The 24,647-nt window shown below is 27.1% G+C and overlaps 4 protein-coding genes across 6 annotated transcripts in view; 2 read left to right on the top strand and 2 right to left on the bottom strand.

Annotated features, from left to right (window-relative positions):
* Positions 1–1,643: 1,643 nt before the first annotated feature.
* On the bottom strand, positions 1,644–4,067 carry Ugalt (UDP-galactose transporter). Its single transcript, XM_015515917.2, has one exon. The coding sequence runs from the start codon at positions 3,682–3,684 to the stop codon at positions 2,638–2,640; it is 1,047 nt and encodes a 348-aa protein (XP_015371403.1). The 5' UTR covers positions 3,685–4,067; the 3' UTR covers positions 1,644–2,637.
* A 228-nt stretch (positions 4,068–4,295) lies between these two features.
* Positions 4,296–6,740, top strand: LOC149058970 (uncharacterized). Its single transcript, XM_089219818.1, has 4 exons — positions 4,296–4,586; positions 5,328–5,382; positions 6,018–6,139; positions 6,516–6,740. Exons 1-4 carry the CDS (start codon positions 4,554–4,556, stop codon positions 6,531–6,533), a joined length of 228 nt encoding a protein of 75 aa, XP_089075944.1. The 5' UTR covers positions 4,296–4,553; the 3' UTR covers positions 6,534–6,740.
* A 1,150-nt stretch (positions 6,741–7,890) lies between these two features.
* Positions 7,891–18,157, bottom strand: LOC107167035 (spermatogenesis-associated protein 6). 2 transcript variants are annotated; one of them, XM_089219816.1, is made up of 11 exons: positions 17,979–18,157; positions 17,702–17,839; positions 17,418–17,627; positions 16,063–16,253; positions 15,926–15,995; positions 12,316–12,364; positions 12,202–12,250; positions 11,056–11,222; positions 10,951–10,984; positions 10,702–10,869; positions 7,891–8,924 (listed from the first exon to the last, which is right to left on the bottom strand). In XM_089219816.1, the coding sequence occupies exons 1-8, from the start codon at positions 18,030–18,032 to the stop codon at positions 11,138–11,140; spliced, it is 846 nt and encodes a 281-aa protein (XP_089075942.1). In that variant the 5' UTR covers positions 18,033–18,157; the 3' UTR covers positions 7,891–8,924; positions 10,702–10,869; positions 10,951–10,984; positions 11,056–11,137. The 2 variants fall into 2 exon arrangements, with proteins under 2 accessions (XP_089075942.1, XP_089075943.1); XM_089219817.1 differs by having other exon boundaries at positions 10,940–10,984.
* A 2,541-nt stretch (positions 18,158–20,698) lies between these two features.
* The window catches only part of bdl (borderless), a 31,979-nt gene continuing 28,030 nt past the window's right edge, over positions 20,699–24,647 (top strand). Inside the window, exons 1-2 of one of the 2 annotated variants that reach the window (XM_089220929.1) lie at positions 20,699–21,061; positions 21,732–22,056. In XM_089220929.1, the coding sequence (XP_089077055.1) occupies positions 20,723–21,061; positions 21,732–22,056 (664 nt within the window). In that variant the 5' untranslated portion in view covers positions 20,699–20,722. The remainder of the gene's footprint in view (positions 21,062–21,731; positions 22,057–24,647) is intronic. The other variant, XM_089220928.1, reaches the window with a different exon arrangement.

Raw genomic sequence — 24,647 nt, forward strand, 5'->3', positions numbered from 1 at the left:
TTTAATATTAATAAGCTTTTATAATTCCTGGAAACTTGGGGGGGGGGGGGGGGGGGTGAGGGGGGCGTAGCCCCCCTCAAGTTAGTGATAACGGTAAAAAGTCATATCCCCCCCCATGACAAAAACCTAAATACGCCACTGACGAAAAACGATTCTGAGTGAAAACGGTTTATCTGTCTAGGATATAGGTATTATAATATAGATTATTAAAAATGTTCAAAATTTAGATTTAAAAAGAAAATTTTTTATGTTGTCAAAATTCAAACTTTGAATGCTTATAAAAAAAAAATTGTGACTACACAGGGTGTCCTGCTAGGATTTACCCATTGCGATATCTCACGAAATAATTGAGATATCGAAATTCTGGTTTTACAATAAGATTCACCGGGATAAGAACTACAATTATTTCATTTTTAAATTTATTTTAATGTTTTTGTAAAAAATGTAAAAACTATATTTTTTAATTTAATTATCTCCAAAAATATTAAAGATAGCCATTTTGTAGAGTTTATTTTTCTGAAAATATTGACGTTTCAAAATTTTATTTTCATTAATTTCCTGATTTTTAATATTTTTTCTAGTTTTGAAGAAATAAAATATGATTATAATTTATAACTATTAGGAACACGAAAGGTATAATTCAGCCGGTTGTATGGGAATGCGCGCGGCGTGGCGAGTCACATGTTTGATAACATTACGGTGTTAAATAATTTCGCAATTTTTCTCGAAACTAAAAAAAATATTAAAAATCAGGAAATTAATGAAAATAAAATTTTGAAACGTCAATATCTTCAGAAAAATAAATTCTACAAAATGGCTATCTTTATTTTTTATGGAAATAATTAAATAAAAAAATATATTTTTTAATTTTTTACCAAAACATTAAAATATGAAATAATTGTAATTCTTGTCCCTGTGAGTCTTATTACAAAACCAGGATTTCGATATCACCATTATTTCGGGAGATATCGCAATGGGTAAATCCTCACGGGACACCCTGTATATTTCTTTTATTTTTAAATTGCTACTGTAAAAATATGTAAGGAGCCGTGTATTTAATTTTCAAATCTTAGATTTAAAAAGAAAAACTTTTATGAATTTTTAACTAAGATATTTTGAACATTGCCGTAATTTTTACGTATTTAGTCAAAATTTGAACTTTAAATGCTTATAAAAAAAATCGTGTCTATACATTTTTAATATTTTCCAACTGCTATTGTTACAATGTTTTAGAAGCCTTGTATTAAATTTTCAAAATTTTCTACCGAACAAATACATTTTTATCGATATTTATAGAAAAAAAAAACCAAAAAAGTTGAAAAATTAAAATGTCAGTAAACAGCTTAAAACAAATCTAAATATTTTGAAAATTATATCAAATATATAAAATGCCTAGATAAATATTCAGTGAAAATTTCAAGTATCTGCGGTCATTTGTTTTAGAGTTACACCAAAATAAGAAAATCGCTAAATGTGAAATCCAGTGAAAATCCAATGTTGTAGAAATTTAAATTTCAAATGCTCATAAAAATTTATTTAAATAAAGGTTTCACATAAAACAGGCTATAATTAGTGAGACAACAACTGTGAATAGTCTATGAATAAATTGAATACATATTAAATATATGGTATGTAATAAGAAATTTAATAAAAGAACAATTTTTATTTTTCAATATTCATGTTTTTACACTAATACATTGTTGACTATCAGCATTCCAATCATAGACCTATGAACTAAGTTAATAGGTCCATGATTCCGTTAAATTAATTTAAGAAATATTGTTCCACTAGGTACCAAACAATATGATGTTTGTTGTCTAATAGATCATAAGAATTATACACTACTGATGCAGTAATTAATTTCATTCTATTTTGTCTTTATAGAGAAAATAATATATTTTATCATTGAAGTTCTTCAATTAATACACAATACAACTATTATAATATTTATATTCATTTTATTATAAAGTTAGTAATCATAAATTAATAATTATAATGTTAAATATAAAAATTCAGAAGAAAGTAAACAGTAATAAAAATGTGGTTTAAAGATACATTTGTAAATCATAAGCATAACTTTTAATTCATAACATAACAGTAATAATTAATAAGTAGGTAATGACTTAAATACCTATGTGAATATATTTACTTATGTCTATAATATTATATAATAATCTGGTAATTACTCGGTAGGTAGTTGATATAACATTACAATTTTTGTAAATAAGTATAGGCATTAACAAATGAAATACATTATTTTTCTATAAATTAGATTTTTTTAAATTAATATTTAATTTATAATATTACTCTCAAGTTTTAATTGATATTATTGTTGAAGTATCATTATTGTTCCATATAGGTACACAAAAAAATAAAATAAAATAAAAACAATATTTATAGTACATTATAATATAATTTGTTAAATTGTTTTTTGATAAAGAAAATATAAATTATAATACTATGTTTGTACAATTTTAAACAAAACATATGTTAATGTTATAATAAATAATTATATAAACTGTCGATGATTATAATTTATAATATATTAATATATACAAACATTATAAAAAATTAATTTTCTTATATTTTTATGTTGATTGCTCATAACAAACATTATCATGATTTTAGTATATAATTTTATGCTCTTTGTGTGGTATTTAGGTTTGGTGATTTTTTTTGTTTGGTATAACTATACAAAAATATTGAACACATAACAAGTATTGTACCTACAACAAACTGAATACTTATAGTAAAATCGAAGAAATACATTGAGAAAACACATGCTACAATAATTGCTAAAGATGTAGCAAATCCTTTTAATATATTATCAGCATATTTTACAACCATTGCTACAATAAGTCCTCCAGCTGCTTGTAAGCTTATCAAATAGGCTATATAAAGGTCATAACCAAAAAAAAAGCCTTTATCGTTAATTTTATTCCAGTCTGTAACAAAACACATAATAAAACCTAATGGAATAGAAACAAAACTCAATTGGATATTCCGCATCCATATAGATATTTCAGCTCCTTTCAGTATTTTTTCAAAATAAACTCCAGCAAATCCAGACAAGCAACAAGCGATGAGAGCAGCAACTAATCCAACTATTCGATTTTGATCAGGGTAAGTTTTTTGAGTTTTGTCAGTTGAATTATTTAGCTGAACAAGAATGACACCTAAAATCAAAATTCCTAATGCAATCCATTGATGTCGCAATAGTTTACGTTTCAATATTAACACAGAAAACACGGCAGTTGTAAATATTTTAAGTTGATATGTGACTTGATAAGTAGCTGCATCTAAATTTGAAGTTGAAACGTACAGTAAATTATTTTGTACTAAATATACTAAAGATGGAATACAAACTTTCAGCGTGTCTATCGGTTGTTTAATAATTGTATTATTTAGTATTGATATAAAATGTTTCCATGAGATGGACTCTGTTCGATATACTAGTACCAGACAAACGGAGAGTTTTACCACTTCAGCCATGACGACAGCGGTAGATGATATGAACATGTCTCCAGGCCTGGTCCGTGCATAGCGCATGCTAAGCGCAACCATAGCATTTTGAAGGGTTAGCGTCACCAAAGTGATCACTTTCAGAGAAGAGTTGCGGCTGTGATTGGTCTGCATTGTTTCTACTTGTATTTCTAGATCTATTTCTTCTTTTTGGTCGGTCATTAAATTACCTACTACCACTTGTACTTGACTTATAGTAATAGTAGCTTACTGAGGTTCGGCTATAGATTTATCTCGATCTTGGACCATTTGTCGAAACACCGACAATCCGGCGGAGGAGACATCTGACATAGTCTGGTACAAGAGGATAGTTGGACGAAAATATTCAAAACACAAGCGTCATCTCTTCAAATTCCATGAACTGTCAAAGTAAAATCGAAAACTCCACTGTCTACGAAGACACAGCTACAGTCACTAACTACTAACTAGTTAGTCAAAAGTGTCGTAAAGCTTAGACGCTTAGAGTGAATGTGGCAACTGGCAATTGTCGGTTGCCGACTACGCGAATGTTTACATAAATTATATTTAATGATAATGCATATCTTGATTGCCACCACGTATTTATTTCTTCAAAATATAAGATGGTAACAATATTGTTCTTTGGTCTTATCTTTAACCATGGTTTACACCACAATATATGATATTATATTTATCTTATAAATTATTATAATGCGGTCCTAAAAATCAGCTGCTAAGTAACCAAGTAAGTAGCAGCTGATTAGCAGTGCAGCGTGCATAACTGTTATCAACAAATTTAATATATCATTTCATAAAATTAAATAATAATGAAATATCAATCAAAATTCACAGTTTTAACTTTTAATTTTTATCTTCTAGTCTAATTTCTGACATTCTGAGGTTCTGACGTTCATAATAGTCAAATATTACTGCTTTTTGGTATTTTTTTTACTCAATTCGTCGTTTAAATTATTGTTTTAACTTTGTCTCCCATAGTGATATTCGCTAAGACGTTTAGAACTGAACGCGTTTTGATTCTACTTTTTCCTACTAACTTTTCGACTTCGTCAATCATGAACACCAAAACCATCGTACGGTTTTATCAGGTGCGTTTCTACCAACTCTTAGTGTGTGACGAGAATGTTCATAAGAATATTATTGATAGGGGGCAAGAACTTTACAATAATATGTTTAATATCGATGTTGTTGTGACTTGTCACATAAATAATTCCAATGGCAAATCTCAAAATCAGTCGAAAAATGTATCTTGAATTCTAATCAAAATCAAATAGTTGGATTGGTTGCTGCCCTCATAGCATGTTGCTTATTGATTAAAAGTTAACCAATTGTATAATTAGATACATAATTATCAAATTTAATTAACATTAGAGTTTGGGATGTACATAAGTGTTCTGAAATAAATTTGTGTTCAAAAAGATTTTTAATATTATGCTACCTTAGTAATATATAAAAGCAGGGATTGGCAACCTTTTTGATGTAAAGTAATTAAAGTACTGAAAATAAAATATAAATTTTTCATGGGTCACAATTTGAATGTACCTCCTACCTTATTTTATTTTAAACTAAAATATATATTCATATATAATTTAGTTTATTTAAGTTCTTATCTTTAAGGTTTATTAATTTAACAATATATCTACAAGCAAACAGCATTTGTAAATTCTATCTTAGCTCGTGATTTTCTTACTAATTGTAAAATAAATTTTACACACGGGTAACATTAATTAATAATTAACATTCTACCCTTGTATTAAAGCATTATGTTTTTAATCCTGTTAATGAATGTATAGCATCTAATTCTAAATTTGTCTTTTATTGATTTTTAGACAGTAAAACCTCATCGGCCATTAATCCAGTTTCGATATGGTGTCCCAGAGATAAGTATGAAGAGTTTTTTTTAATGACATTATTAATAATAATCATTATTGATAATCAATTTTTAGATATCCATATCAAATCTATGTATGTACTATTGAGATTGCTTAGAGTAAAATACCTTTAGTCTTTTTTTTTTTACTTTTGCAAACAATTGTTATATTTCATAACAAATTATTTTTAATTAATTAAATATTTTTCAGGGAAATGTATGTAAATTGTAACTGCCCCTAGTGATATTTATATTTAATTTTCTTTAGTAATATTCTTAACTTTATTATTTGTTTTAATTTGGCAAATCTTCAACATTTGTTGGCTTTAATTCAGTAGTACCTATTTAGTATATTGGCCTAATTTAATGTTCACTACAAAATCCAATAGAAGCTGTTTACTCATTATTATGACAATATTGGTCAGCTGATTTTTAAGTTTTAGGGTTGTTCACGATTATATAAAAAACTTGTTGATAATTACAGCTTAAATTTAGTTATTTGTAATTTATTCATCATAATAAACTACTAATATTAATGGTATCCAACCTGTTGTACCTCTGGTTCAATTTCATCCAACCCAGAATTAAAATATTATAAAATTTATATATTGATAAAAGGCCATTAGATTTTAAAGTATTTATATTACAGATAAATCTGATTCAACTCCGTCACCTTCCACAATTAGTGAAGTACAAACAATGGAAGACTATCAACTACCTACAAAATTTAAAAGAGTAATAATAGATGTTGCTGAAATAAATGCTATTAACGTATGAAAATTAAAACAAATTATGATACAGTAGAAATCAATTAATTAAATAAATTGGATATATTTTTCATTATTTAGTTATTTCATTGATTTTGTAATATACCGATAAGCCATCACATAAGCGTTTTCAGTGACTAAAATTATGCTGTCAGCTGCTGGATTTACTATATTCATTTTTATTAAGCGCAATATAAACGGATACAGTGAATCTAGTAGCTGACAGTATGACAGATGACAATATCAGTCATCGAAAACTCCTATATTATGTCTTATTTATATTTTCTAAAATCAATGGTTATTGTAAAGTTTGATTGCTACTGTATGTTCATATGAATAAAATTTGTACTTTTAATTTATAGTAATATTATTTTTTTCAGAGTGGTGGAGCTGAATGAAGTTTCTAAACATATTTCAACTAATATTTATTTTAAATATTTAGTAAAGAAAAAATATATAAGCAAAATGATTTAAAATAATAATATATACACTGTATTAAGGCACCTATTTATTTACTTATTAATAATTATATAAATGTATGTATAAAGTCTACTTTAATAATTTCTTTAATTTGATTTTATTAATAAATTTATTAAAAATTCAAATGAATTTTTCTTATATTTTATTAGTATTAATGAGATAGTAAATACGCCATTGTCATTTTGTTATGTGCATTCCTTCAATTTATTATTATTATTATTTTTGTACCGCCTTAGTTTTGAATATATTTTGGTCTGAAGAAGTGCTCTAGAAGCTTCAAGTACCTTTTTTCAGCTATAGCTATATAATTTAGAAAATAATAGTGGTGGGTCGAACTGTTTGAATCTCGAACCAAACTATTGATGTTCGGTTAGGTTTGAAATTCGAACTCGGTATGAACAAAATTTGAACTGAACTATCAAGCATCTTTTACTGTTTAGAAATTGAACTTGAAAATATTTGTTGAACTGGACTTTAGACTTAATAGCCATCATAATCCAAAGACCAAATATTTGTATAATTCAAAAGTTTTTTTTTTTTTTTTTTTTTTTTTTTTTTTAATTAGGAAAGAGCCCTCGGCAGCATAGGCCATTGGGCTTACAAAATATGAATAGCTTATTATTTTTTTTTAAATAAAAATTGATAGTGATTATTTAGAAATAATTCCTTAAATTATATACTTATTAATGATAATATTTTATATATATTTTAAAAATGAATAGTACATATTATGTTGAGTTCGAGTTCGACTTAAATTGATTCTAGGTTTGGTTTGGTTCGGGTTTGAAAAAAAAAATTTAAAGTTTGATTCAAGTTTGGTTCTATTTACAAAATCAGGGTTCAACCCATCACTAGAAAATAACAATCTAAAAAAAGTTTAGTTATAATTGATCTCATATTAAAAAATGCCATTTTAGACCCTAAAATATGAATGTAGTGCTGATTATTTGTTTCAAATACATTTAAATATTGTTTATACAAATTTCAGTTAACCTTCATTGTGAAATAATGATTACATAGATACATATTTCAAAATAAATGTAGGCTTACAAATTGTATACTGACTAAAATTAACTTATCTTGGTTCATGATGTTAAGGTAATTTTATTATGATACAATATAGGATAGTATGATGGTCACCTTAATCGGCTTAATCCTTGTGCATAATAAATTATTACTAAATAGATTTTAATATATTATTATTTATTTATTTAATGTAATGTTAATAGGTTTTAACTATGTTGATAGAATCAAAAAAGTTGGTTACTTATTTAATAATTTATTTTAAACTTAAATTTAAATTAAATAACTACTAGGTAACATAATACATGTTTCTTATAGTTTACTGCCCCATGGGTCAAGATGTGTTACTAGTTCAGTGGTTTATAGTTGACGACTGCCCAGAAAATATTCCCCAATCACTCATTTCTCTCGTATTTTTAATGTTCTGATTATTCATTTCAAAATGTGTAAAATTATACATATACAAGGCAGTTGAAAAATTCCAGATGATTATTTAATATTTTTAACTCGGTGTTAAATACATAAGCATTTTATAGTTATAGATTAAATCAATGTATTAATAAAATATATACAGTATAATAATAATATGATATTATACAGTGTGCTCGTCCATATTATGTTTATGTGTGCCATACAATATGCAACTTTTGAATTCAAGATCAATAATAGTATAAAATTATTATTTTTTAAATATATCTAATTGCTTTCATAACTTATAACTTATTTTAGTAGATTTTCTATACATAATACAACACAACAGTGGCGTAACTATGGGGTAGCGGTCGTGACCTCAAAAATGTTTATGGGGTCGCAAGAGTATTATTTAGCTGCTCCAAAAATATTTACATCATATAATAAAAATAATCCGCGTCAGCGTGTATTTACTATTTATTTAATATTTACCTTTATTTAATCAGTTATCAGGGAAAAAAAACTTTATTTGTGAATTTTCGTGTTATGGAACTGTAAATATTATAATGATTTTTATAATTATTTAGAAGGAAGTTTTGTGTAAGTGGTACCCACCCATTATGCTTATTGGAGAAGGTGAAGCATATAAAAGTGTTCGCTACCCCAAACATTTGCTGCTAATTACGTCACTGCACCACAACATATTGTTAAGATAAGAACTAATAACGCAATAGAATCAGAGTAGTTGTAGATTTCTACGAAGTTGATATGTGGTCCCATCGTAAAGCCTCTTATAGTAATTTCTCAAAGATATATTGTATTTAATTGCATCTCCAACAGTGTCTCTCATTTTTACTTCGTTGCATATATTCCTCCTGTGTTTTACAGAATTATTATTTATAATTAGCAATTTACTAAAAGCTTAAGACAAGTTTATATTTATCCATGTATTAATATGTTCAGTTATTAATACTTGGTTAGCATTTGCGCAATACGCCAATACAAGAGCTAGGCCGTGCGTACCCAAGAGATTAAAAAACAAAAACGGCTCTAGTCTTCTCCATATGTATTTTTGTAAAGATGTTTAATTAAATATTAACGCGCGGTTTTTATAAAAGTTGAGAAATATAATATTGATATCATATTCGTAAAAAAATTAAAAATATGAAATGTGATACCAATCACTTATCAGATACCTACAAGCAAATAATATACTGGTGAATGGAACTATGGAAAAAAATAATATAAAAATAAGTTTCTTACAAAAACCATGGTTAATTAATTAAATCAAAATCTGTAATAGCAGATTGCGTGATAGAAGCATTATTAAAATAGTGGAGGTAAAAAAGGATAAAGAGGAGAATATGGCCTTTTTGATATGGTATATTCCTATATATGGTATCGCATGGCGAGACTTTGAAACTGAAAAGATAAAGGAGTGTAAAAGGTCTATAAGAATGTAATAGTGGCTATAATCTACATAATTCCGATTTCCGACTCTACGGACTTTGTAGTCGACGGTGAAGACATCCCTCGACATTTTGAAATTGTAGTAACTAGCAACATTCAAAAGAGGATTCGGCTGATGTGCCAGAGTCGTATCTTCACTCGTCAAGAGTGATCGATGAGACGATGACTTGTCGATCGTGATTCCCCGGTGCTCTTTTACCCCAGCATCACTCACGACTAATTTCAATGACCTCTGACGTACTAGTTGGGGTAGTTATTGTGGAAATTCCACGGTTAAGTCTGCAGTGGGATTATCTATGAAATCTTGTGTTGGTTCAGCAGTTACAATCTCCGAAAAATCAGTCGTTTTTACCGGTACTTAAGTAGCCTAAAATTTCCGATTTTTTTTTTTTTTTGATCTACAGCCCGACAGCTATGGTCATTAGTTATTGTAGTGGTTACAGTTGGTACTGTTGGTATGGTTGATACGGTTGGTTCAAACACGACGTGTATGAGTGGCAAGGATTTGCGATTTGCCACTAAGAATCCGGGTGGTCACGCATCCGAGAATTATTATAATATAGTGGCACCGGCCAGTTGCTGGAAGTTTTTAGTTTGGTAGTGTATTATAAAATCGTATAATTTTTTTTAAATAGAATATTATCAATTAATATCAATGGAATATTTAAGATTTTCCAAGAACCTTAAACCTGTACATTTTTCGTTATGAATAATGTATCATGTATGGTATATTATTGATTATTGGTAATGCATTAATGTTTGATTGGTATAGGTGTTGGGTCGTAACTGGATTCAAAACAGTATTAACGTCAACATATCGTCTTGCAGCCAAAGTGTAGTTTTTATAAAGACAAACATGAGCTCAGTTTACCCATAGGACCTTTCATCAAACTTTTAGAAAAAATGACTAAATAGTTAAGTATACCTACAATAATTTTAGCACGCCCTTCATATCATCATCTCTATTTGCGTTAACGTTGCCTACACTATAGAATATAGACAATAAAATTAATACTATCATTAAGTATTTATATATTTATGCGTAAAATGTAATTTAAAAGCAATTTTCAATGACAATAAATCGGTTTAATATATTTTAATCTTCATAAAAGTATATTAACTAGATATCAATATTAAATACTGATAAACGCAAACTAAAATGTTGAAACTTAATGATTTTACCAGCTTGGGCTTAACATACAGCCAGGCATACCACATTCGCAATGATACACATTCAAATGTAAATGAGCTTTAATCTTCGGATTTATTTTCTTTGGTTCTTCACCTGAATCTTCTTGTACGACAGGAACTTTCATGTCTTTTTCTTTATTAATTATAGAATCTTCATCACTAACATAACAATAATTTAAAATAGGTATGGCTAAATATGAATAGTGTATACATTAATTTATAAAAATACCTTATGATTACCTGCTTGTTTTTATTGATTCACTAGTACTGCTGCCTTTTACATAAACAATTTGTTAAATTGTTAAAAGGATTAAAATTACAATGTTAAATTAAAAATATACATACTATTATTTAACTTAGGTTTACAGCACTTATAATGATGTGCTTCCACTTTGAACGTGGCATTAATATTTTTTCCAGTTTTTTTTTATGTAACTTCCATATTTTTGTACTCATCATTATCCAAACATGCATCTTTCTTTTTTAAAGATTCTATTATTTTTTTTCGATCGCTTAAAGAAGTAAACGTACGTAAGTTTATAAAGTTTTATACTAATTACACTTTTAATGGGTTTGACAATAAATCAATAAATTTACAAGTCACTTGTGGATTGTAAAACTAGATAATGTACCTATAATGTACTATATAGATACAGTTGGGTACCTAATAACCATTTAATTTGAGTCAAGATAAAGTTATTCTAAATTCTAAATAAATTTAAGTAACTAAGTTAAGTACATAATATTGTTTTAAGAAAATATTAATTTTAAGTAAAAATTACTTTTTTTAATTACTCATCGCCCTTATATTTTGTATTAACTGGAAAACAGTAGAGTTTTGGTGTAACCTAATGATGAGAACATCTTAGAATTATATTTTTTTACCATTTGTAGAAAAGATAGACAGATCTAAAATAAATACACAACTGATAAATTACAATATTCATCTACCTAAACATTTTATAAAACATTTTTTTTTTAAGTTGTAGTCAGCTGTTGATCTTCTTCTTTTGTTTGAAGTTGACCTGTACTGGCTGTACTATACAATCGCCTTCCACGAGGGCTTAGTGGTATATTGCAGGTAAGTAATATATTTCATAAATACTTTTGTAAGCCAATTTTTGAAAATTTTCATATATTAATTGAAAACAATTACCTCTTTATAATGGTAAATATAAATGTATAAATAACCTTTTAGAATTAACTTAAGCTATTGCAAAATACTTAATTAAGTAAAATTAAAAATATTTATGAGATAACCATGAGCAATTATAATTTAATAATTTACTTCACTTGTTCTTTTTAAATATTATACATTTTTTATTTTATTAAGTTAAAGTTATTGAAAAGCATAACTTAACATTTATGTGATTTTACTCTTTAACTAGTTAGGTAATTAGTAATTAGTACAGTTTTGTACATAGGCACTTACCTAAATGACTAAACAAATAATTATTTTAATAAAAAATTATGTATATTGTACTGTCTTACCTGATTTCTTTTCTATGCTCGTTCATTTTGGATCTATTCATATTTTCACCTTCGTTAAAGTATATTTATATTATAAATATAATAAGACGTTAAATAATTTTTGTTTGAACTTACTGCAAGATTTTTTCGAATGATACTCCAAATCCATCATGTCATTATTGGTCTAATAAATAATAATCATGGTTAGGTATGTACATAAAGACAGTGCTTAAAATATAGTATGACATCGTATATCAAGGGATTTCCATCACCTCCCTCCACCCCATTTTAGATTCTGAGCGGAGCGATGAATGTATTGATTTTACCATGATGTATGTGTGTTTTTTTTTGTGTCTGTCATCACGTTTTGGGGCAGTAAAAGTGCTTCGATTTTTGACTTCAGTACCTCGGTCGATCAGAAAGTGAATTTAGTTGGTACTTTGGGGGGTCAAAAGTAAAAAATACTTAATATTTTTCTAAATAATCGGGATAAACAAAATTAAAATTAAGGGAAAAACGGGAAATTTTACGCACAATCAATTTTCGACAAAATCAATTTTGGTTTTTGATGTAACTTTTAAAAAAATGACCATAGATACATGAAATTTTCACCGAATGTTTATATAAGTATATTCAATCCACCACGCAATTTTCAAAAAATTTTGACTTAAGTTGAACTATTCATAGGCATATGCAATTTTCGATCATTATTAATTTTTTGTAAGCTAATATCGATAAAAATGTATTTGTTGGGTAGAAAAGCTTGAAAATTTAATACAATACTCTTAACATATTTTTACAATAGCAGTTGAAAAATAAAATAAATTCATAGTTACAATTTTTTTTTATAAGCATTCAAAGTTTAAATTTTTTACAAAATACGTAAAAATCACGAAAATTCGCAAATTATTTTAAGATAGAAATTAATAAAAAAAATTTGTTTTAAATCTAAGATTTGAAAATTTAATACAAGATTCCTTACAAGTTTGTTAATCTTTATCACAAAAAAAATTTCCACCGGAAATTAAAATTAAATTTTTATAAGCATTTTAAATTTAAATTTTTACAACATTTGATTTTCACTGGATTTCACTTTAGCAATTTTCTTATTTTGGTGTAACTCTAAAACAAATGACCGCAGATACTTGAAATTTGCACTAAATGTTTATAAAAGCATTTTATATATTGATATAATTTTCAAAATATTTAGATTTGTTTTAAGCTGTTTACTGATATTTTAAGGTCATATTTTTTTTTTACAAGCATTCAAAGTTTGAATTTTGACAACATATTATGTAAAAATCATGAAAATTCGTAAATTATTTTATGCTACAAATTCATAAAAGTTTTTCTATTTAAATCTAAGATTTGAAATTTAAATACAAGGCTCCTAACATATTTTTATAATAGCAGTCGAAAAATAAAAGAAATATATAGTCACACATTTGTTTTATAAGCATTTAAAGTTTGAATTTTGACAATAAAAAAATTTTTCTTTTTAAATCGAAAATTTGAAAATTTTTAATAATCTATAATATATCCTAGACAGATAAACCGTTTCCGCTCAGAATCGTTTTTTGTATATACAATGATATAATATCATTGGATTCAAATTTAATTTCATCTATTACAGTAACCCACTTGTTAACTACTGTACAGCAGAGCGACATCCACTTTCTCGCTTTTTTATCATTGAACTATTATGCATCAGATTTAAATCTTCAAATAAGTAATGTTATGTTTAATCGTATATTTTTACGATTAAACGTAAATTATTCTGGATGCAATACTCTGCAGTATCTTTCGAACCCCCGCCATATGACTTTTGTCATATAGCCTCATACATAAATTGGGCGATCGGCGATACTGCATAATACAAACTGCAGCAAATGCTGTAAATGAACGGTGGTCGAGTAATTCTTAAACACGAGGGATAGATGCGTTGTTTACTTGTTTATTAAGGTTCAACTTACTTAAAATTTTACTCAGCACTGGCCTAGAGAAATTTATAATTTTTAGTAAAAAAAAATCTATATATTATGAATTAATAATATTATATAGCTGGTTGTAACTCGAGGTTCAAAGGAACGGTGAAAAATGTAGATATAAGTTAATGTAATATGGATGTTTTCTACTTGATATCTATAATGGTCGAATGTTAAAATATTAAGGTCTAGCTGCTGGAATATTCTCCGTCACTACATATTATAATTTATTATATTATTATTAAATGCAGAAAAAAAATTATCAGGTTTTTAATAATTAATAACAAATCATTTTACAGATTCAAACAAACGAAAAAATAAAAAATATATCTAATGGTTAACAAATAACAAGAAAAATTCTAGGATTGGTCAATTAAAACTTAAGGAAACAGCCTTGAGTTCAGTGTCTCTTTAGTCATCACTCATTAGATCTTATATTGGTATTATCCTTGCGTTAGTTCAAAACTGTCGTCAACAATAATTGAGTCGATCAATTCAAAAGTGCACAATGTATGAATAATAAGGTATTTAATTTAAAATTACAGACGTTAATTTATTTTAATAAAAATATTAACCCATCACAGAAAAATTTTGATTCGTATACAATTAAAGAATATTCATTTTCATCAGAAATTTTCAAATAATAAGTATTGTGAACCAGCGGTAGTGGTATGTAAACCATATCTACATTGAAATAGTTAAAAAAAATGTATTTTCTAATGAGGGAATCAACTAAATAACTGTTGGTTGATTCCTCTTAATGGCATGATCATGAACGTAATTTGGGATGAGGGGTAGGGTTTGAATTTGCATAATTTTTTGTGTAAAACGCTTTCTTTGGACTGCCAAAAATGAAATCGTCGATGTACGTTTTATATATGATATAAAATATATAGATTATAGTATATTTAAGGATATATATTATATACATAATAAAATTCTTTAATCTAGATACAATCCAAATCGAAGTATTTTAAAATAACAGGAACCCATATTTTTTTTAAAAAATTACCGATTTTAATAATGATAATTAATTTTGTAATTTACTTCTGAGATAATTTATATTTTTTGGGTATAATGAGATCCATTATTTAATTATTACCTTATGTATGCAGTGGCGTATTTTTATTTTTATTTTTTTTTTTTGGGGGGAGGGGGGTGTCCTCCATGTCTTGACACCCCCCGACATTTAAAAAAAAGTCCTAATATATTGTCACATTTTATAGTATACCATTTTTTATCAAATGTAAGACTTCGAGTCAATTCCTAACATATTAATTTGTTAAAAAATTAATTCAATATCTTTTTACATTAGTAAATAATACTAAAAATTTTGTTTTTGAGGTTCAATAAATGTTGACACCCCCCCGAGAAATCAACCAAAATACGCCACTGTATGTATGTGTGACATATTACTTATAAAAAATTAAACAGATTATAAAGAATATATAGATATGCTCTAATTTTAATCCTTAATTTATATTTTTTAAACCGAAACCAAACAGCTAGGAACCAGAACTTTCTAAAAAACTAATTATTATGTACCATCATTGACACCAGAACCAGAATCGAAAAACAAATGGTTCCAGTCTCTACTTTAATCATGAATAATTTAAGTGAATATATTATTACATTAAATAATGTAATGGTATAAGTATACATTAAATATTAATACTTATCATTGATAAAAAAAAAAAAATAATAACTAATAAGTAATAAGTTATTACTAATTAATGATTAATGATTTAAATTTATATTACCTTTTTTGATCTTAAACAATATAATTGACTGTCTGTATCTGAACTAATATTTCCCTCTTTGTCAATTTTCCTATTAACGTAATATCGATATTAAATTCAAATGAGTACAATTATAAATATTGTGTGTATTTTCCAACCTAAGTTCTGTGTTATATTGTGAACACTCTGAATTCTTTAATTTTGAATGATGAACTCTTTTCATTCTGTTCGGCTGAATTTGTGTTTCTAAATATTGTGGTGAGTATTGATCATTTCCACGTGAAATGACATTTATTTTTTCTGTAACATTGGTCTTGGTGACCAGTGTAATTTTTGGTGAAATAGTTCCCTACGTGATTATCCATTGTTATTATTTGTAGTTTATTACCTACATAATATCTTTTATGTTGCTCATGCCAATGACATAAACAATGGTCTCAATTTTTTTTTTTGAAATAATTAATTTTTTAATCAGTACCTAGGTATAATAGGTAGGTATATATATTATAATTAGTTAAACAAAGCTGCATTTTAAATATAAAAAAAAAAAAAAAAAAATGTGAAAATTAAATAATGTAAATTTCGAAGTGGCATATATTTATATCCTCTAATTTGATAGGTAGGGAGAGATGAGGTCCTATTCTGCTAGATAATAACTTTTTTATTTTGTCCTCACATAAAACTATTAACATAAGTGTATAGTTTATGTAATAACTAGCTAACAATTAACAGATTACTAATAATTTATACTTAAACATGTTTTATGTAGGAAACAAAGCTAGAAAATATATGTAATAAATTCAAACTTATTTAGTAGATAATACTTTTTTGAGTAGTTGAAAAAAATTTTTTTGTCAAATTATAAAGTATTAAAGTATTTATACCTACTCATATAATAATTGTTTAAAGTATCTTTTACAACACACATATGTAGTCTTATTTCTGATAATATAAAATATCATTTATGCCTATTGTATATTCTAGGACTTATTTATAGAAATAGACAATTGGTAATAAATAATATTACAATATTGTAATTTTAATAATTTGTTAAACGCATATTGTACCAGCGTGTACTGTTTCCATCTAATAACCAATATAACATAGCAAATCTCATGCGTTATAAATAATCTATTTTACTTTGTTATTTTTAATAGGTAAAACTGACTAGTGATATATTATGATATTTAAATGTAAAAATATTATCTCATTGTAATCTTGTTTTAATTTTAAAGTAAATAAAGAGTATTTTAAAATTGTAAAATTCTATTAATATTATTTATATTATTCAATAAAGCACAACTTTTTTTTATATATGTACTCAAGTTTTAGCGATAGAAGCATTTTTTTAACGATGCAATAGGAAGGGGAAACGTTTATTTAAAAAAATACCATTATGCGTTTTAAAAATATCATAATATGAATGTCAATTACTTTAAAAAAAATTATTTAACTTGGAAATTATTTTTCTTTAAATATAAATGATGTATTCATTATATCTACCTATACTAACCGGAAATAAAGGTTCATTTTTCATGAGCAATGCAATTTCTCCATTATTACTCAACCGATTGCGTTCGGGATACAATACTGCATCAACAAATGAGGTATATGTAGCTAAAGTGATTTGCTTATTTTTGTAGGCTTGCACTAATTCTATTTTCATGCATTTTTCTTCTAAGACTTTCTGAATGTCCCTCAAGTTGGAGAGTTCTGTAAAGGTCTATTGCGCAAAAAAAAAAAAAAAATTAATTAATTAATAAAAATAACAAAAATATGGAATTATTTATATTTTACTTTGTGGAAATTAAATGTTTCATTGAAAGCTAAAGGAAATTTGGGTTCTACATACGATGTGCTACTGTTATATCCGAACAACCAAATATCGAGATATATCATTCCTTTGGGACATATCCACACACCGGGACACGTGACCTGTAGTTAAGTATAGGTATTTAATATTATTGATTTATTTTGTTGATCAAAACCGTAAATAAAATAAATATAGTAAAAACAATAGAAGATAATAATAGAAATTAGTATATTGGTGGTTTAGCAAAATAATGATACTCACGTCTAAGATATCTAAAATTACACATATATTAAATGATTTACACGACATGATCATCAACAGCTTATGTACGAGTATTTTTGTGTACCGGCGCGCAATAATGGAAACGAATAACAGTCAAACATTCCTACATAGCACCGAATAGGTATACAGGATGTATACTTGCGTGTTAAGAACTTTTGCTGGTGTATCCAGGGTAACTTGCTTTTGTATAGGTATAACACTAAACCTTAAGACGTAAGATGGTTCAATAATAACTCACTACTTGTATATATATATAAGTATGCTTACTTACCTATCAAAACTCGTCCGAGGACTTTTGGTTGAAATTTTTGTTGATCGTATAACAAGATTAATGTATTTATATAAAAAATAAGACTATGGAAACGGTACCGAAAAATAAAACTCTTCTCGTAGGTAATACCTACTCTAATATTTTTCAAATACAAATAAGTAACTGTTGTTAACCATTACTATTACTATAAGCAAATTACATAGTATTGGAAGGTATTAATTAAATAAAGCATGCAAATGTGTTAATATTATAATACAATTTAAATATTAATTAATATTTAATAATATTAAAAATATTATTATAATTGTCGAAGCTAATTATTTACAAAGTTTCTTTTAATAAAAAAAAAAAAAAAAAAAAAATATTATTGTGATTTTAATACAAATAATAAAAGTTAAATACAGAATATGCACAGTTAAATAATAACAAAATATTTTGAAATATAAATCTATTAGTATTAATTTCATGAAAACCAAAATCCCGAATCTATTTTCCCAATAGCCCATTTTACCGCAAATCACAATGCCATCTCACAAAATTTCTAAATTCTGAATTTTTTTTTTTAATGTTATTTTTAGGATATACCTATAGATGTTAATATAGTTACTATATGTAAGGTACCAATATAAGTATTATTAGTATTAAGTAGGCTTATATTAAAGAGTATCTACCTTCCTATGTTTATATTACCAGCTATATACCCACTTTAATAAGCTTAGGTGTCTTTTATATATTAATATTTGATACTTATTAATAAAATATAATTCAAGTTGGCATATTATAAGTATATAATATAAATATTACACTTGGATGGTATGTTGAGAAGAAGATTTTTTAAGACAAAATATGAAAATGGGCTCATCACATCAGAACTAAAAGATTAGCTTTGAATCATCGTCTTCGCTTACTTAAACCTTTACTATGCAATAATAAATACACATCCACTAAAACTAAGCTTCTTATATACAAAACGCTATTAAAACCACTATGGACCTACGGCCTTCAACTTTGGGGCAATGCGAAAAAGACAAATATTCAGAAAATCCAAACCTTTCAAAATATTGCACTTAGAAAACTGACAAATGCTCCACCCTACGTTTCAAATCATACACTACACACTGACTTAAAACTCAAAACAATTAATGAGGAAGCAAAAATCTTTTATAAAAGATTCTATTGCCGCCTAAATAATCATCCAAATCAACTTGTTATAAACTTTGCCACTCCCACGATACCTGGAAATCCTCCGAGACGTTTGAAGCGTAAGTGGTGCCGTGATTTCTTAAATTAATTTAAAAAAAAAATAAATTAAAAAAATTATAAATTAAATTAAACTATTCAAGCTAACGGAAAGTGTCATCAATGGGTGCAGCTCCTTTCAACAACATTTCATGACCTGTTAACTTTTGTCTAGATATAATTTATGATACAGATTGTTTATTACTTGTAAAAAATATATATATATATATATAAATGGCTAACTATAACCCACCTTGATCATATTAAAAATGTATCTACAAGTTTTAATTTTCGTATTTTATAATTATTACGCCTTTTCTTTTGATTTATTAAATTCTGTTAAAATGTTCGAATTAAAACTATTGCTGAGCCCTATTTAAATTAATAAATTAATAATTAAATAAATTATTTATACCTATATATTTTTTTTGCAACTATTATACAGTAGAAACTCGATTAACCGTCAATGTCGGTACCGGAACAATGACGGCTAATCGAATACAGAGGGTTAACAGAAATACAATAATACAAAACTATTTTTCAATATACCTATATGTTTTAATACGTAATTTGTTGACAATAATAATAAATATAATAATAATACAATAACAATAAATAATAAAATAATAATAAATAATAAATACTAATAGATAATATACCTAATATGTAATAACATAAAGAATACCATTCTAAAAAATATTAAAGAAAATAATCCATCCGTCATCTTTTTCTGTTTTTATCCTCCACCTGTTAGTACGCCACTGCAGGTATCTACCAATAGTAAGTCTGTATTTAATGATGATTTATGACGTGCACCAATACGTTCATTTGGTAATCCTTCTTTTTAAATCAAAAAATCCTGTGTTTAAAAATGTTGTGGAAATATAGGTACTAGTCGTAAAAAGAGCGCACTTCGAAAAAATTATATAAGTGGATGAGCTTATGCAGAACGTTACCTACTTAAACCGTACACTGTACAGTGCCACTGTATAGCATCAGCATAAGTACTGACTGCGCGCTGATGTATTTATGTTGGGTATATTATTATTATATTAAGTATTAGTTTATAATAATATGAAATTATACATTACATTTAGTATCGCGTGGGCTGCCCGCAACCGACATAGTTATTTGCAAATATTTGTCCTACGTCACGTGCGTTATTATTGTTGTTATTACAACTACGACGACAACGACGACAATATTATTATTTATGTCGTGTCCGCGAAATAGTGTGAATTCGTCCTCCCGCGCGGCCTTTGCAGCAATAATCTCCGCATTGTGCTGCTTGTCCTCTGAACGATCGGTCTGCCGAACCGCGGTCAACGTAACCATTTTGAAAACGTGCGGTATGTTCGGTATACTGGTCCTGCACTTGTCAGCGGCGGTGTTGCTGTTTGACCGCTATGGTTGTAACGGTCAGACGGCCGAAGTCAGCTCGCTGACGTCCCAGATCGGCGGTCACGCGGTATTCGAATGCCCGGCAGTACCGCAACCGCGGTACAACGACGGCGGTATTCGCCGTCTTGTAGCCGTACGTTGGACAAAAGACGTGAGTGCCCACTTATTCTCGTGATATAGCAGCTATATTGAATTTAAATATGATTATCTTTAAATTTGGTATATAAGAACTATAAAATGTAACTTTACTCTTCATTGTAAATCTAATGTCTTGGAAATTAAACTAATTATTATAACAATATTCAAGGTTACTACGCTTGTAAATTGTTATACAATATTATTGTTAGTAGTCGTTTATTTTATAATTAGTTAATCAATAGGTATACCTAGTTAGTAATAATATAATATTATAACATTACGACTCGTAGGTACACATAAACGACTACCATATAATGAACAGGTTGGCGTGTGTATTCGACAATGCGCTAAAACCTAAGATACTTGATATTAAATCTATACATTTTGAAGAGAAAGTTTTTTTATTAGGCTTGAATGGCTTTGCGAATAAAAAGTTGGAAAGAGTGAAGAAATTTAAATAACATTTAACAGGTAAGTCTTAAAGATAGATTTTTTTGGTAATACTTCCACAGTTTATTAAGTATAAAATTTAGCGTGTTTCTTTAAAAAAAATATCATTTAACAATTTATATTTGTGAATAGCAGGAATCATTTTGTAGTTAAAAATTATAATATGTTGCAGCAAACGCAACCGTCCACAACAGTTTGCAATTGTGTTAAATTTTATTATATTCCTTTCACAGGGGCAGACAGTATTTACGTGTTCAGAGGGTACGTTAACCACTGACGAGCGGTATGACGGACGAACTACCGTGGTTGAACCTCCAGATTTCAACAATGCAGTCTCCATTGCAATCAACGTTTCTAGTCTTCGAGAGTCAGACACAGGTAACTACGAGTGTCATGTGACTTACAGTGGTGATGCAGGTCCGCTACATCATTCTTCGTCACGATCACCTTTACCGACACTGTCATCACCCCAATCGATTACAGACTCACCGTTGAATGCAGTCGACAAGGGCATGGTGGGTGGTATAGCTGGCGTACGGTTCAGACTTGATGTGCAAGGTGAGGCCTAATTTTAACACTAATTAGTATATATAATGTATATATAATTGTTTATTATTATATTAATCACAGTATAAAAATATAATTATATTATTTTATATTTCAATCCTCAAACCTGAAGAGAATAAATTAACTCTACTTATAATTAAAATTTAATATATGATGATTATTAGTTTCCTATTCATAATAATAATACATAAATATTTATGGAATTTTTCTCTTTTTACTAATATAAGTATTTATATACCATACAAATATTAATTAACATAGGTGCAAATAGGGGAGATTTAGGGACGAAAACCTCGCCAAAATTCAAAAGTCTTATTCAATATTACTATAGTAGGGATTCAACTCTGCCAAATTTGCGTCTACAAAAAGTAAATTTGGGGATTTTACGAAAGATATTTTCTTATAGAATAGGTAGCCAGATATGTAGTATATTTCATTGTCCTTAACATTTCAAAATTACATAGATTATGCCTGTAGCTATGAACCTATAATTAATAATTATGTCTATTAAACCATTTTATTTATATTATACGTTTTTAATATTGATATATAGTACCTATACATTATAGCGTATTTGCTATACATAAAGACAAACTATAATAATTACAACGTGTAAACAATAAACGTTAAGAAATGAGTCAATTGCTTAATATTTAACAGACATTTTAAAGAGTATAAAAAATGGATCAAGAAAGACAAATGTATTAATCACGAAAACAGAAATAATTATTATATTAAAGCTTAGGTACTAGGTACCACCGTACTGTCCGTACTTGTGTGGCAATGTACCTATATGTATGAGCTGCAGAGAACACTGTAGTTAAATTATTTATTTGAATCATGTGAAGCAAGTCAAATAACTTATATAGTTATCTACTTTAAGTCTTCAAATAACAATAAATGGTTCATTATACTTATTAGTAATAAATTATAAACAAATAAAATAAATGTTATTTATTGTAGGAAGTATAATCTACCATTTTAAACGGTTTAGAATAATATGATGCAAAAAAACATAATAAATTGATGTTTAGATAGTTATAATAGTTAAATAAGTTATAGTAGTTAATGATTTAGTTAAGCACTCCATTTTAACAAATGATTTGTTATAGTAGGTGTACCTATTAATAAAAGAAGGTAATCATTAATTTTAACTTAGGGACAACTTTGAACTACCTATAGTTGTTGAAATTGATCACGAAAAATAAAGCTACCTATTAGGAACCTATCTAAATAAAATATTTTTTTGTTATATTATGTTAGGTATCTGCATTAACCTAACCTAACCAGAAATTATATGTACATTTATTTATAACTATTGGTAAGTAGGTACTTACATCTTATTCAGAACATTAATATAATACTGTTTTAATTGTTGATCTATAATAGTTTTTATACTTGTATAGCTAATAAAACTAATGATAAAAAAAAATAGTATTTTAGTGTTTACATATAAACAAAATCTCTGTGGCGTTGTTTAAATAACTGATACCTAAGTAACAGGTATAGTAATATGGACGAATTAGGCACTGATTTAGTTTGAATTTATCCACGAAATTGTTTCATCACCAACTTCAACCATCATAGAATAATACGTAAAATAATAATTTAGGAGTTTAAATACAATAATAGTAATTTCTGACTAGTAGTTAAAATATAATAACTGTCGTTTGTGTCTACTGAGTTGTGAGTAAAAAAGAATTTTTGTATCCAAGACATTTCAATATGATAATAGTAATGATTTTTAAATGATTTATTTCATTATAAAGGACGTAAAAACAAGTATACGCTTCTAAATAATATGTTTTAAGCGTTCTTTTACTGATTTAATCGTGTGTGACCTTGACTTACTGATAAAATTGAACATTGTTGAAGACTACGAGGTCAGCCTACAAGTACATATTATTCAGGGTCCCTTTATTAATTATTTATTGGAGGTATTGTTGACAGGATGGACTATAATATGAAGAAGTGAGTCGAATGGCTTGTATGTACCAATCAAAAATATCTCACAACGTCTGTCAATAAAGCTAACATATTATTTACCGTGATACTACTTTATATTTATTCATAGTATAAATTATTTTTTAAATTAAACCCTTCCCTTTCATAATATATACTTAGGTTAGGCTTGCATAATTTATACATTAGGTATGGTCTTAACTCTTTAGACATTATAAATTGACTGGATACCTATTTACAAATTCTATGATAATTGTATAATCGTTGTAACAGTTTCTCAACACAATAAAATTGTCTATGGTTTTATTATGTAGGTATCATCTAACAAAAATGCTACTACAGTATTTATATATTAATTACAATTTTAAAGTGTGAAATGTGAATAATAATATGATAATAACGACAATAACCTTTTCCTCTAAAATTAAATTAATGCTTCCGTATATACTATATACTACATTAGTTATATTCTCTACAGTTCTACCTACATAAAAATTAAAACGAGAATTTATTTATTAAAACCTATATACATATATATATATATTATTTTTTTTATTAGTTAACCCGCGGCAACATAGGTCATTGGGTGTAGGGGAAGGTACTGTAGGGTTTTTAAGTTG

The sequence above is a fragment of the Diuraphis noxia genome, unplaced genomic scaffold, assembly GCF_037042655.1.
Source record: "Diuraphis noxia isolate RWA-SAM2 unplaced genomic scaffold, SU_Dnox_SAM2 contig0002, whole genome shotgun sequence".
Classification (NCBI taxonomy): Eukaryota; Metazoa; Arthropoda; class Insecta; order Hemiptera; family Aphididae; genus Diuraphis; species Diuraphis noxia.